The 12,767-nt window shown below is 35.5% G+C and overlaps 2 protein-coding genes across 2 annotated transcripts in view; one reads left to right on the top strand and one right to left on the bottom strand.

Annotated features, from left to right (window-relative positions):
• Window positions 1-2,993: 2,993 nt before the first annotated feature.
• Window positions 2,994-5,522, bottom strand: LOC145205284 (protein SGT1 homolog). The gene is made up of 6 exons (XM_080077972.1): window positions 5,320-5,522; window positions 5,056-5,152; window positions 4,326-4,521; window positions 3,703-3,782; window positions 3,448-3,576; window positions 2,994-3,364 (listed from the first exon to the last, which is right to left on the bottom strand). Exons 1-6 carry the CDS (start codon window positions 5,382-5,384, stop codon window positions 3,257-3,259), a joined length of 675 nt encoding a protein of 224 aa, XP_079934098.1. The 5' UTR covers window positions 5,385-5,522; the 3' UTR covers window positions 2,994-3,256.
• A 5,856-nt stretch (window positions 5,523-11,378) lies between these two features.
• Window positions 11,379-12,767, top strand: part of LOC145204634 (inactive dipeptidyl peptidase 10-like) — a 32,214-nt gene continuing 30,825 nt past the window's right edge. The window contains exon 1 of the mRNA XM_080077226.1: window positions 11,379-11,582. Coding sequence (XP_079933352.1) covers window positions 11,523-11,582 — 60 coding nt within the window. The 5' untranslated portion in view covers window positions 11,379-11,522. The remainder of the gene's footprint in view (window positions 11,583-12,767) is intronic.

The following is a 12,767-nucleotide window of genomic DNA, read 5'->3' on the forward strand; positions in this document are numbered from 1 at the left end:
TGGCTGCATTTTACCAAAAACATGACTTCAAAAATTAAAACAAAATCCATGGTCTTCTTACGTTGGCTTTAGAAAGTAAAACCTATTAAAGATTCCGGTTCACTTGGCATGACCCCTTGTTTTGTGAATTTACATTGTTTACAGCACTTTAATAATTTATCCATGGGCTCGTTTCACACAACACAGTCAAAAGCCGAACAACAGTAGCCTACAAGAGACACAGGAAGGTGAAATTATGACCTTCACATCCACGCATTCCGTTGTAATGAAAATAAAATATCAACATTGAAATCGTTGAAGAGATATAAATGAAGGGAATATTCTATCAACGCTACGCCGGTTCAATATCACTTTGTAGGCCTACAGTGCTATAAAGGAATGTTTGGTTAGCGCAGCTGGTATTTACGTGGAATTTTGACCATAAAATTTCAATGAGCTACATAAAAAGAACTTTTTTAAAACGAAGTTGTTCAAAACACCACGTTGCTGACTAATCCAAACAGAAGTTAGATACCGTAATAGCTTTTTTATGGTACAATACGAACGGTTCAGATACAGCCTATTATAAGGTTTCATTAATACAATTATTTAGTGTTAGTGGTTTAGGTTTTCATTTGTTTGCTCCATGTGGAATTAAATCGAGTGAATTTGCAAAAAGGCACTTTTCTTTTTGCTTTTTAGCTCCCACTGACGGTGTTATCACTAGCGAAAAAAAGAGACAGAAATTGACGAATCTGTTTTTACCACGTTTTGTATACTTGTGCAGCGCTATTCTTATCTTAAAAGGCTAGGCCAGTGGTTCTTAACCGGTGGGAAATTTAATGTTTTTAGAGGGAAATTATGTGAGTCAGAAGTCACCAAACTCGGGCCCGTGGATTGAAATCAACCATTGAAAGTTAATTTAATACAATATTTTCCGCAACAACAGGTAAGATTAACTTCACCTAGTTTTACAAGGCGCATAAAAATCCAAAAATCGTTTGTTACATCACAGACATTACTAAAAGCATCAATGACTTTGTTATTGTTTGCGAATAAATGCATTTGGTCTGTTGATTGTGGTGCGATAAATGACTGTTGCAAGCACATGAGATTTTTCAAAATCCAACACAATTTTACTTACCCACGAAATCACTAAATAAGATTTCAGTATACCTTTAAGGTGCCGACCAAATCGCTTCACAAAATTATTTTGATTAAAGAATCATTTTTTGTTGGACACAAAACATGATTATCAAAATAACAGAGTGGGAAATTCGGACTTGGTGATTTACTTTAGTGGTTAACCACACCAAAAAGGTTAAGAACCACTGGGCTAGGCAATTTAAGCAAGTCACCTAGAAATATGACATAATTTTTAAAACGACATCAGCGACGTAAAACTGTCTTTATAAGACAGTGGTTCTCTAAGTATGGGTCACGACTCAAGCATGGGTCGCGCTATGGTGATTCAATTCTGCCAAAACCATTTTTTTATTTCATTTTTAAAGTATTTTTAATTCTCCATCATAACTGAATTGTGGCTTCATCTCAGTAACCTGGAGTATTATTGCATCATAAGTGGTTTTCTGAAAGTTTTGATGGCAACCAGCTACAGAACAGCGGTAGCTAACTACAGCCTCACTCGACCACGTTGCTCAGTAAGATGAACCAACTCAGCGTGGTCCAACTGCAGGCCCGCGGGCCAATTTTGGCCCGCGAGATAATTTTGTTGGCCCGCGAAAGTCCCAACATTTTAATGACAACTATAAGTTTTGTTTTCAATAATTCAATCTTTTCAAAATGTGAGGATTACCACATACTAAATACTGCTAAATCTCCTATTGTGACGCATGACAAGGCATTGTTATGTAATAAAGGGTTATGCTTCTATAAACCGTTCAGAGGCATTTTTGCGCTAGAGTGGAAACTGTGTTAAAATGTTTTTGACAGCTTCTACTCAGTAAAACTATAAAATATAAAAATAAACTTATCTTTTGATAAAAAAGATGTATAGTTCCCCTAGAGTTTGACCCAGAAAAAAAGTCTTTCCAGCAAAAATTTAAACCTTGGCCCGCGTAGTAAGTTAACGATTTTGAATGGCCCGCAACAAAATAAAGTTGGACCACACTGAACCAACTAATCATTACAGATTACAACATACAACAATAGCCTTCCAAAATTACTATTACGCATGTGACGTCATAACGCGCGGAATGATAGGACAAGTTAATCATGCGAAACTGAACATGGAGATGTAACAGTTAGCGTTCAAGAATGAGTAAGTACTCGTACAAGAAAAAATACATTTATTGATGTTTGAGGCTTGGGTCGTGAGATGTTCATAAAACTCAAATTTGGGTCGCGCTCAAAAAAGTTTGAGAACCACTGTTATAAGAGAAAACAATTGACAGAACGAAAACAGTATCTAGTAATAAGATCATCGCAATTTGTGAGTATAATTTGAACTATTATTTAATCGGACAAAAAGCTTCACATTATGCAAGTCTTTATACCAAACGAAATCAGTCTCTCAACTGAAAGAGTCTGGTGTGGGATTCGAACCCTAAAAAATATGTCATTTAATCCTAGATCAGAGTAGATCAAACCGCTAAGGTTTCAAAGTCAAGTAATGGAAAATATGATGCTTCAGGGAAACATTGGGCAGTCCAGAAACCACCAACAAAACAACTTTTTTGCAACAAACCAGTGTATAATGACTCTTAGGTCTTAACAAACACAAGACCAAACAGACAATCTCTTAAATCTAAAAAACGTCAGAGGCATTGCGTCAACATGTTAAAGCAGATGGTTTGAACTAAAATGACGTCACCAGTCAAAATTAATGATAATGATTCAATAGACTTCCAATAAAACAGGCAACTTAATGACGGACTCATTGTAAACATAACTTAAACAAAAAAACTTCTTTGCTTTTTGTCAATTGTTGTCTGAGACCAAGCTTGGGCCCCAATAGTGCCATAAAAGTGTTTGACGAAATTTCAAAAAAAACATGGAATTGGTTTTCGTTTATTGTACAAAACAATAAAATGCAGTTCACACTACCAAAGGCCAACCCAAGGTTGGGAAATGTATCAAACATTGACACATCAAATTAACACAATAAACAACAATTTTTTCTCATTAACTCTTATCATACAACAGTTTTGGGGAGAAAAAAACTATGCAGAAAAGCATTTTTTACACCCATGAAATATGTTGCAAGAAAAGCTCTTAGAGGCCTGAAGATACTTTGTATTGCAAGTGCATTCTCATTTTATTTCTCATATTGTTTAAATTCCATTCCATCAGGAGGTTTAACTTCAACTTTTTCTTTGCCAATATCCTGCCAATTGGTGCTTAAAACAGTACCACCTGATTCAACCTGTTATTATTGGCAGAAACATAAAATATATTTTATCAAGTAAAATTGTAAGAGCAAGTCGAAAAAATTAACACATAACTTACAAAGGATTTGTTCATTGCTTTCCTAGTCTCATCAGAACCATCTTTATAAATTTGTTGAAAGAGCTGATTAAGAGCGGCTTCTCCCTCCGGTTTTTCATTTTTTTCCTCTTCTTTGATTTCTTGAACCAACTTCAGAGCACACAACACACAATAAAAACTAGAATAACATTCCTAGTGCCAAAGTCAATTTATGCTTGCTTGTCTTACAAGAAGTACAAACCAAGCGAAATAAAAGCAAATAAAACGTTGCTGTACCTTATCCCAGTCACGAGTGTAATGAGCTGAGGAGGGATATTTATTTACTTCAGGATTGACTGGACTTGGTTCAACTGAAACTAACAAAAATAGGCAATAACACAACACTTAATCATAACTTGACACATTGATAAACAAATACAGCAAACCAGATGGTCTACTTCATTGCATTTTTAAACCTTTTTTCTCAACTGGACATTTTCATTCTACAGTAAACGTAGATTATACTATATTCAGGTTATCCGGATCTTAGCCTAATTTAAACAAAAGGTACAAGTTAAACCGGAGGTACAAATGATTTGTAATGTGGTAGGACTATTACTAATCAAAATCGGTTACTATGGATCTCCTAATCCAGACCAATTTTTGGGTCCAAATGGGTCAGGATTAGCTGAGGTTTGCTGTATTGGCAGACATACCATGAACTAAAGCTAAATTGTAAACCAAGTTATACAAAAAAAAACAAAAAAAAATCAAGTATGTAGAATTGACTGCAAATAATCTGTTACCAAAGATAAGACAATTCAAATAATAGACATAGAATTTAAGCACAGCAAAACTGTAAACAGTATATACTGCAAATATTGTACATGTCAAGATTTAAATGTATTTTATCTTCTTACTTTTTGCTGGTAGAATGATGTCAGTGTCACCTTCCAAAGCCATCCATCGAATATCTTCAGCTTTTGCTAGTTTTATTTCCACCTTTGTTGACAGAATTTTTGTCGAACATCTTTCTGGCACAATGGCATGTGAAAGGTTCAAGCTCAAACAATATGCTTGCTCGTTTGTTGGTGTAGGATGAATATTCACAATGAGCTACAGAAACAAAACAATAAACAAAATAATGCCTCATGAAATATTATGCAGCTATACATAGTAGTGCAGTTTGACATAACCAAATACATTTCAGCCCAGTATGACCTTTGGCATTGGGTTTAAGTTGAGTTTATTTCGCCGGTGATACAAATCATAGCAGGACAATTGCGCTAAAATAAAATATTGCTTTGGTTTCACCGAAAACCTTTTTTGACAATGTTTTGTTTCACCCAATTTTTTTGACATTTTCTTTTTACAGCCAGCCAGTTGATTGAAAGAAACTATGCATTGCTCCAACAAAGTAAAGCTACCTTAAATGCAAACATATGTTTGTGCAACTAATATATAATAAATAAAATTTGAAGTTATCTATTTATTACATGCATTATCAACGTTTGATTGTTTCTACAAGTACAAATATAATCAATGCACATGCAATTATAGCTATTGCACAGGCTTCATAATTTTGCCAAAAACTTACTGCAGAAAGAACTAAGTGTAAAAGCGTAACAGTTTTAAAAGACGAAAACCTACCGTGTTTTCTTTAATCTGGATATCCATGTCTTCTTTCTTCAGATTTTTTACCATAACGCTGATGGTGACATGACTGTCTGTTTGATACCAGTCAAATCTGCAGAAAAAATTCGGGCTTTTGAACAAAGATTGTTTGCTGTTTGGGCTGTCCAATAACAATTATAAGCAAAAAAAGTTATGCACTTTTATGTAAATGCATATTTTTGACCACTAAACTTAGCAGTCAAAAGGCAAAATTGCACAAACAAAACAAAAGTGACTAACTTCGGTTTAATCACCGCTTCGGAATGGTGGGATGTGTTTTCTGAGATACCGACGTCGCTTTCCATGGGTAAAGTCGTCAGAATTCATAAATTTGATACTTAAGAAGCACAGACAATGTCACAACCTTAATAAAATTAATTCAAAGTGTAGTTTTTTGATAAAAATACACAAAAATATTTAAAATCAAATTGTGCGAAAGAAAATTCCAGCAACTTTACTACGTTCCGGTCTGTTAAACATAACCAATCAGGCGTAAAAAATACATTTTTTTTCGTATGTTATCTATAGTGTAATAATATAAAATGATAATAATTATTTGGCTTCAACATCCAACATTATATTTGGGGTTTAAATGACTTTCATATGATTGCAATGAACATTTGTTTGATTTGTTAGCCGTGTATCAATGTGTGTTCACTGTTCCAACCTATGAGGACTCATCAGCGCAGCTGGTGACGAGACACATCAGCCGTACAAGCTGGTAGAACCAGGTTACGACACGCGAGTTTGTTGGATTCAGAGGCTGAAATCCATGTTTAACCACATCTTGTGGATGTCACAACTAGACACCACGGAGGAACTGGATTCACAATGGCGGATTAGCTGGTTGGAACAAAATTGGTGTGTGTAGGCGCTAGGGTTTCTCAAATTTGCCACTTGGCTTATCCCGGGATTCCGGGACGAAAACAACGTCAATCCAGGGATTTTGTTAAATTTATAACATTTGTTTGTTTGTTTCATTTTTATTTTTATTTTTAGTGGGCCGCAAAAGCATCAATGCTTTATGTTCACGAGTCCGCCGCCGAGCTGCCTGTTATATTTCACGCTCTTTGAATCTTTTTTGTTAAATATTTTTTATAATTAATTTTTTTTAATTGAAATCAGTTTTCTACATGGGCAGTTGTTAGCTTGAATTTAGTTCAACCCATCAGGGTTCCACTGGGTTGGGGCAATGCCGCTCAAGTTTCTTGCTGAGGGAAACGAAGTTACCGAGATAGGATTATAACCCCAAACCTTGTGGCACAAGTCGATGGCACTATAACCACTCACTGATCAATAGCAAAGTGTGAATAAACACTAGTTGTCCAACCCATTGTTACGCTCTACTGAGCCTTTGTTGGCTTCATGTACGTCATTTTGTGTCCAAAATAAAACAACGGGTATCGGGTAAAACATATAAATTGCCAGATTTTGACAAACATGAGAGCTATAACGTGGGTTCTAACACTGTTATACTGTTTGCAACTTCGCAACAACAGAACAGTTTATCATTCATGTTCAAGAAACCTCGGGGAACCCTTTAATTCACGGAAATCATGTGTGTGTCGCTGTCGCACCTCCGGTTGAAGAGTGAAACTTAAAAAGCACCCAATTTTTGTCCAGATATATTCCGGGACAAAGAGAAATTCCCGGGATAGCAATTTTTGGTGAAATAGTCCGGGATCCCCGGGAAAGAAACTCTAGAGGCGCAGTATCAAATATCAATACAAAATTTTAAGATTTTTTTTACCATTAAATTTTGTGTTTTTGTTACGTTGGAATGCTAGCAAAGCGAAAGGTCAATGTGTCAAATCTGGCATGTGCGCTTTGTAGCCTACGCTAACCACCTTCGATCTATAACCTTACAAATAGGGCGCGAAAACCGCTTTTAAACACTTTTAGGCCGTACAAGACCGTGGATCAATAAAAAGACGCCCTCTTACAAAACATTAAATCTATGTGGGCGGTCTTACAGCTTCCAAAGAGTGGCGGTGTCATCAAAAACATCGATTCTTTGCTGAGGTTTTCCCGTTTGGCTCCCTGCCAAGCGCAAAGTAACAGTGCCAAAACCCTTTGAACGTTACTCAGCTAATTTTATTTGTAACGAATTTCAAAAACGGGTTCGTTCTCAGGACTTAAAAGGTCCATGATTGGAATAAGAATTCAAATGTTACAAACTGGTTGGTTGTATTCGGCGAAAATGACATTTTATTGTTTGGAAATTACATCTAATGATTTAAAATCGCACCAGGTTTATTAAACGTGCTAAATTGTTGAGACTCATTAACAATTCTTTGAAAAAAAAATATCACGGCGGTTAAGTTTTCAAATATAATTCTTCTGCCCAAAAATAAAACTGTTCATGATACTTACATGTAACCTTGCAAAAAAATTAGGAGTTATAGGGTACTTATCTTCAAAAGGACTTCAAAAAATGTGTTTTCGATTTGGCAATTTTTTTAATAAAGTCTTTATCGAGGCTCGAGGTTAAGCAATGGTCCTAAAATGCATCACTTAATAGTTTAACTTTGTTTTAAATGGAACTTACATGCATTGCGTGTTGGTCCGGTTTCAAAAATATCAAAAACTGCATAAATTGCCAACATAAAAACAATTATGTGACTATAGGACGTGATACCTATAGGTATAATATTATTATATATAATATCACAATAAAATAAAAAGTAAAAGTAAAAATGCGTCAAACACCAGTAGATTGCCAATATGTTTCACTTATATTGTCTTTATACTCTTACCACGGTGGCATTTTAACCTTTGACTCTGTTATTGTTTCAGCTGTCAGTAATATAATATTAATAAGCCACAGAATATTGTTCGGTTTCTTCCCAGTAAGGATTATTTGAAAGAGGATTCTTATTTTTTTTAACAATACATTTTTCGTTTGACAGATTTATCTCAATAATCATGTTAATTTGTTTTCTTTATTTGTCACATTCTGTCCTAGAGAGTATATTCTTGTTTTACAATCGCCTGTGCCGAAACCACAATGACAGCGTTGTTCCGTAATCTCTTAGGTCGAATCCTATTGATCGAAGCGGGCTTTTAAGTGATTCGTTTGTTGATTCTATGGGCAATCAATTCTTCTTAACTTGGGCTGTCTCTTGGAAGTGCTCTGCATTTTATGGACTCTCCAAAAAGGAAGCTGTCATTCAAATGTGCAATGCAGTGCCATTTTATAGACAGTTTGAGTTGTAGTTTTAACATTAGCAACAGGTTTGCTACAAGCTTAGTAAGATGTGTTTTAAAATGTTAAAGTAATCGTGAAAATGCAATGAAGGCAGTTATTAGGTCGGGAAAAATGATATTTTGGTAAATAACAAACAAATGACAGCCGTTAATACAACTTGATTAAAACAGTTTGGTTTAAATATGGTTAACATACCAATTGTTAAGACGCTAGATCATGGTTCACAACATCAATGCTGTCAGTATTGCATCAGATTACGTAACATCTAACAACCTAGTTGAAATGTGATTAATCCGGTTAATTTACCAGTTGTTAAATCGGGAAAAACTAGCAAGAGATTGTATGAAATGCAAAAGTTTATCAGGTTTAGTCATCATTTTTCTCACAATCTTATGCTACCCAAAGAGAGTTTATATTTTCTTTGATAACGAGACGTAGGCCTATGTGTAATAGAACTAAATTGTGGATAATTAAAAGGGTTGGATAATTTTCGTTAGATTTAGAGAGCATTGACGCCAAACGCATTATTTTTTTGTAGAATTTGAGACGTTTTTCGCCAACATGGGCTATAAACATTTGGCATAATTTCACAACATAATGTGGTTTCATAGAGAAAAAAACGTTAACACACATAAAAACACAATTTATTAAAAACTCAGGTTGACTACAAGCAAGTCTTCAAAAATAGAAATTCAAGATCCCTAAGATCAAACGCCATTCGACCCTGAGCATGTCCTCAACGCAGTTCTACTACGAGTAGCCTAAACCCTTCTGTGTGTGACCCAAAGCCCGGTGGCTTAAACACAACGGCGCGAAAGGTCGCATAGTTTGGTAAGCTGGCCCGCAATGGTGCTATTGTGAATTTCCTTTTGGCGCTAAATTATTAACGACCAACATATTTGGAAAAGAAGCACCAGGCTTCGGCGCACAATATTTTACGCGTCAATCTTTGTTGCTTGGCGTTTGTTATTCGTTTTTGCACTCGTCGCCTGTTCCAAGTGGTATCGATTTGTATCTGTCAGAATTTGAGATACCGCTATAGTTTCTCTGAGGTCCGAAAATACTGCAAATTGACTAGGAAAGCCGGTACTGCGATTGTCACCTCTCTATGCAGTGCAGTTTTAGTAAAGCAACGAAACTCGAAATATTTGGTTTCACGTCTCACAGAGTATTTTACGCCGTAGTGAGGGTTACGCTGCATAACATGGATTTTTAAAAAGGCCAAAGATCAACAGAACGAAAATGAGGTTACTATAGCTACATTTTATGTCAGTTTTTAGTTGCCTTTTGGAATACAAGATTGTTTCAAATGCATTGTTTTGATTTTGTGTACGCTGAAAGTGGCGTTTCTCAATTAATCTGTTTTTGGAAAACAATATTTAAAAGTTTTTACGTCTAACATTATTCGTACTCACAAGAAAAGAAAAAAATTATACGTTGACGTTTTTACTATTTTACGTAGTTATAGGGCATGCTGCTGTGATTTGTTAGATTCGAATTTTATCTTGTTTAACGCCAGAACGCAAAGACCAGGTGCGTAAGGCATCAAATCGTCTCCAGGAAATCGATAAGCAATCGTTTTAGCGTTATCCATAGATGGTAGACGCGTGAAAAGTACCAAAGAAGTTGTAAAAAAACTGTTAAATTTGGTTGGAGTTTTGGTCTGCATTTATATGCCACTTATATATTTTAGTTGTTGATTAAACATTGAATTGTACGACGAAATCAGTTAACAGGGACCCTTATTTGAAAAGCGTCTCTGACAGTCAGTGTAATATCAAAAAAAAAAAATTTGTTAGAAGTTCAGCAAAATATAAGTTCAATTTTTTTCCTAATTCCAAGTCTGTGGAATCACATGAGTCCGTGAAAAAGTTTCGTGAGTCCGCGACCACCTCATGACATGAAAAATAATTTTTAACTCCATAAAAAAATGTCCAAGACATCAAAACGTTGTGATACACTGCTATTAAGCAACATACACCAACGATAGTGTATTGGGTTGCATACAAGACCAAGTGTTTGAATTGCAGGAAAGAGAGAACGAGTACTAGATCGTACTGTAAATAATTCAGACGAATATTTTCCACTTTGAATTGCAAAGCAGATTTGGCTCTACCTCGGATTAAGGATGTAAAAATGAAATGGTTGATCGTTTCATCTCATTGCTCATCGAAATAGATGGATTTATTTTGATCACTTGTAAAACTACTTAGCGTGAGTGACCACGCAAGAAACCTTGTCCGAATCCGAGAGAAATACTTTATCCCCGGAGTTTAGAAATTAATAGGTTGAAGAAAAACTGTTTTGTAGCGAAATTATTATGGCAGTTATATTTATTATGGCAAGTCAACTTTTGCCGTTGACTCTCGAACTGCAAGTGATTTACAAGCGTGCTGAGTGCAACGCACATCTCATATTTTAGGGCAGTGGTTCCCAGGCCATGAACCAACAGTTTAATTGACGGAATGTCCCAATTGTTATCAGTAAGAATAAAGTAAATATTCACAACAAGCATATTAGCATGAAATATATTCCTTTAAAGCAGATTTTCGAGAAGTGGTAAAAACAATTGACAGCCAATTATAATAGAAGGCAATAATCAGCCTTATTACTAGTTTAGACACTAGTGAACAAACAATGGCAGGAAGGAATGTTTAGCACTGTTTTTTTTTGTATTTTATTTGTTAATACAATTTAGACTAAAGGCATTTATGTCAAACATGAAGTGGTCCGTAAGTTTATTTTATTGGGGCTGGTGGTCCATGGCCTAAAACTAGTTGGGAGCCACCGACTTGGCCGACCCCAGGTATAAATTATGACCCACAGCGGGAAACGCTGTTTTAGGACATAGTGTATATGTAACGACTCAATAACTTCATTTTGTACTTGTCGTCAACAAAAGCAGTCTTACACATAACACTAAAGTTTGGCTATGTTTCTCTACTTTTAGCTTGCAAAGTTGATGGAAAAGCAAAGAACAAATTCTTAGTGTGCAGACAATAAAAAGTTTAAGAGCCAAAATTATAGAAAAAAATCCCAGCTAAGTTACGTATTCTTCGTCAGTCTGTGTCAGAATTAACGCCATTGCATTTTTCTTCACTTTACAGACGTAAAAAGGGTTTGACAAAAAAGTGGCGGATACAAATTGCGCTGATCTCATGAATATTTAATCGTAAGGGCCCAATCAGTGAGAGTTAGGAGACGAAAAGCAAGAATACGGACAAGAAACGACAAGATGCTGTCAGCAAACCAAGGCGGAAAGTCTGATTCTGACAAAAACAAGTCCATGGTATCGGTAAGTTTTTGGTTACGTTGTAAACCTATGCTGGTTTAATCTAAGTTTAATTTGCTACATTTAGACAGACAATTTCGTTAAAAGTAAATTTGGAGCTGGGGTCCGTAACCCGGGGTAAATGTGACTTGTTTGGGGTTAGGGTAACATTTTTGGGGATGCTGGATTTGTGTGCTAAAGAAACTCCTATCTTTAATCTGTTAAGAGATGTTAGAAAATAGGTAGTGATACTTGGGTTTTGAGAGTTAAAGCAGGTTGTGTGTATTATTTTTCTTCTAACGACAGTTTTTAAATCAACTGTATCATTAGACCTAATCTTAGGTTTTTTGTACAAGAGTGATGGGCCTTAATCATAAAACCCAAAGCATAACAACAACGCAAACTCAGAATACCATTACTAGGGGTTGTTCAATAGGGGTTCAAAATGGACAAATTGTTTTGTCCATTGTTGTATCGCCTAGCCCCAGTAGACTTGTATTGAAATGAGTTTAAGTATACCGTTGTATTCAGTTTGTCAATTAAGGACATGTTATACAGCTTGTTAGTCAATACATCTGAATGCAGTATTAAAGATTGTTTAGATTTACTTGTAAAAAGTCTGTAAATGCGCATAAACCGCACTACAGAAGTCTATTACTTCTGTGAGTTACAGTAACAAACCGCTGGGCATCAAAGTCAGTGCATTAGTTACAGAGCCAAATTCTTGCGGCAACTAGGGCTTTATCTCATGAAAAGCCTTGAAATCTCGTGTTGCAAAATCATTTTCAAATTTGATCGATATATATCGTCATTTCATTTGCTGTTTGCCGGTCGATAAACACGTTGTAAGTTACTATCTTTAGGTTTCTCTAATATGTGTATAGACGTTGACGACATTTATCATGCCATCTGTAATGTTAGCTACAAAAAGATGCATGTAGCTAATTCATCATTGTGGAGTTTAGTTGAAAACTAGTTTATTAAGCCGAATCAGCGATTTTTTTTACAAAGATTCGTTTTCGGCCGAATAATTTATAACGATACTTACGACCTTGTTGTTTTGTGCACTCTTGACAAAATATTAGTAATTCATTTGCAGACCGACAACAACGGCCAAGGCAATCTTTAAACCCTCAAAACTATTATTATAGTACAACACAATTATTCTGTTCTAGTAACGTCTTTGTTTCCTTGCCAGCAAAACTTAAT

The sequence above is a fragment of the Phallusia mammillata genome, chromosome 8, assembly GCF_965637545.1.
Source record: "Phallusia mammillata chromosome 8, kaPhaMamm4.hap1.1, whole genome shotgun sequence".
Lineage (NCBI taxonomy): Eukaryota > Metazoa > Chordata > Ascidiacea > Phlebobranchia > Ascidiidae > Phallusia > Phallusia mammillata.

Bases quoted from the DNA above. Each gene is read 5' to 3' on its own strand.
- LOC145205284 (XM_080077972.1), bottom strand. From the start codon at position 5,384: ATGGAAAGCGACGTCGGTATCTCAGAAAACACATCCCACCATTCCGAA. The intron at 5,153-5,319 runs GTTAGTCACTTT...TTTTTTCTGCAG, and splicing joins GAAGCGGTGATTAAACCGAA to ATTTGACTGGTATCAAACAG. The intron at 3,783-4,325 runs GTAAGAAGATAA...TATTTTTGTTAG, and splicing joins CATCATTCTACCAGCAAAAA to TTTCAGTTGAACCAAGTCCA.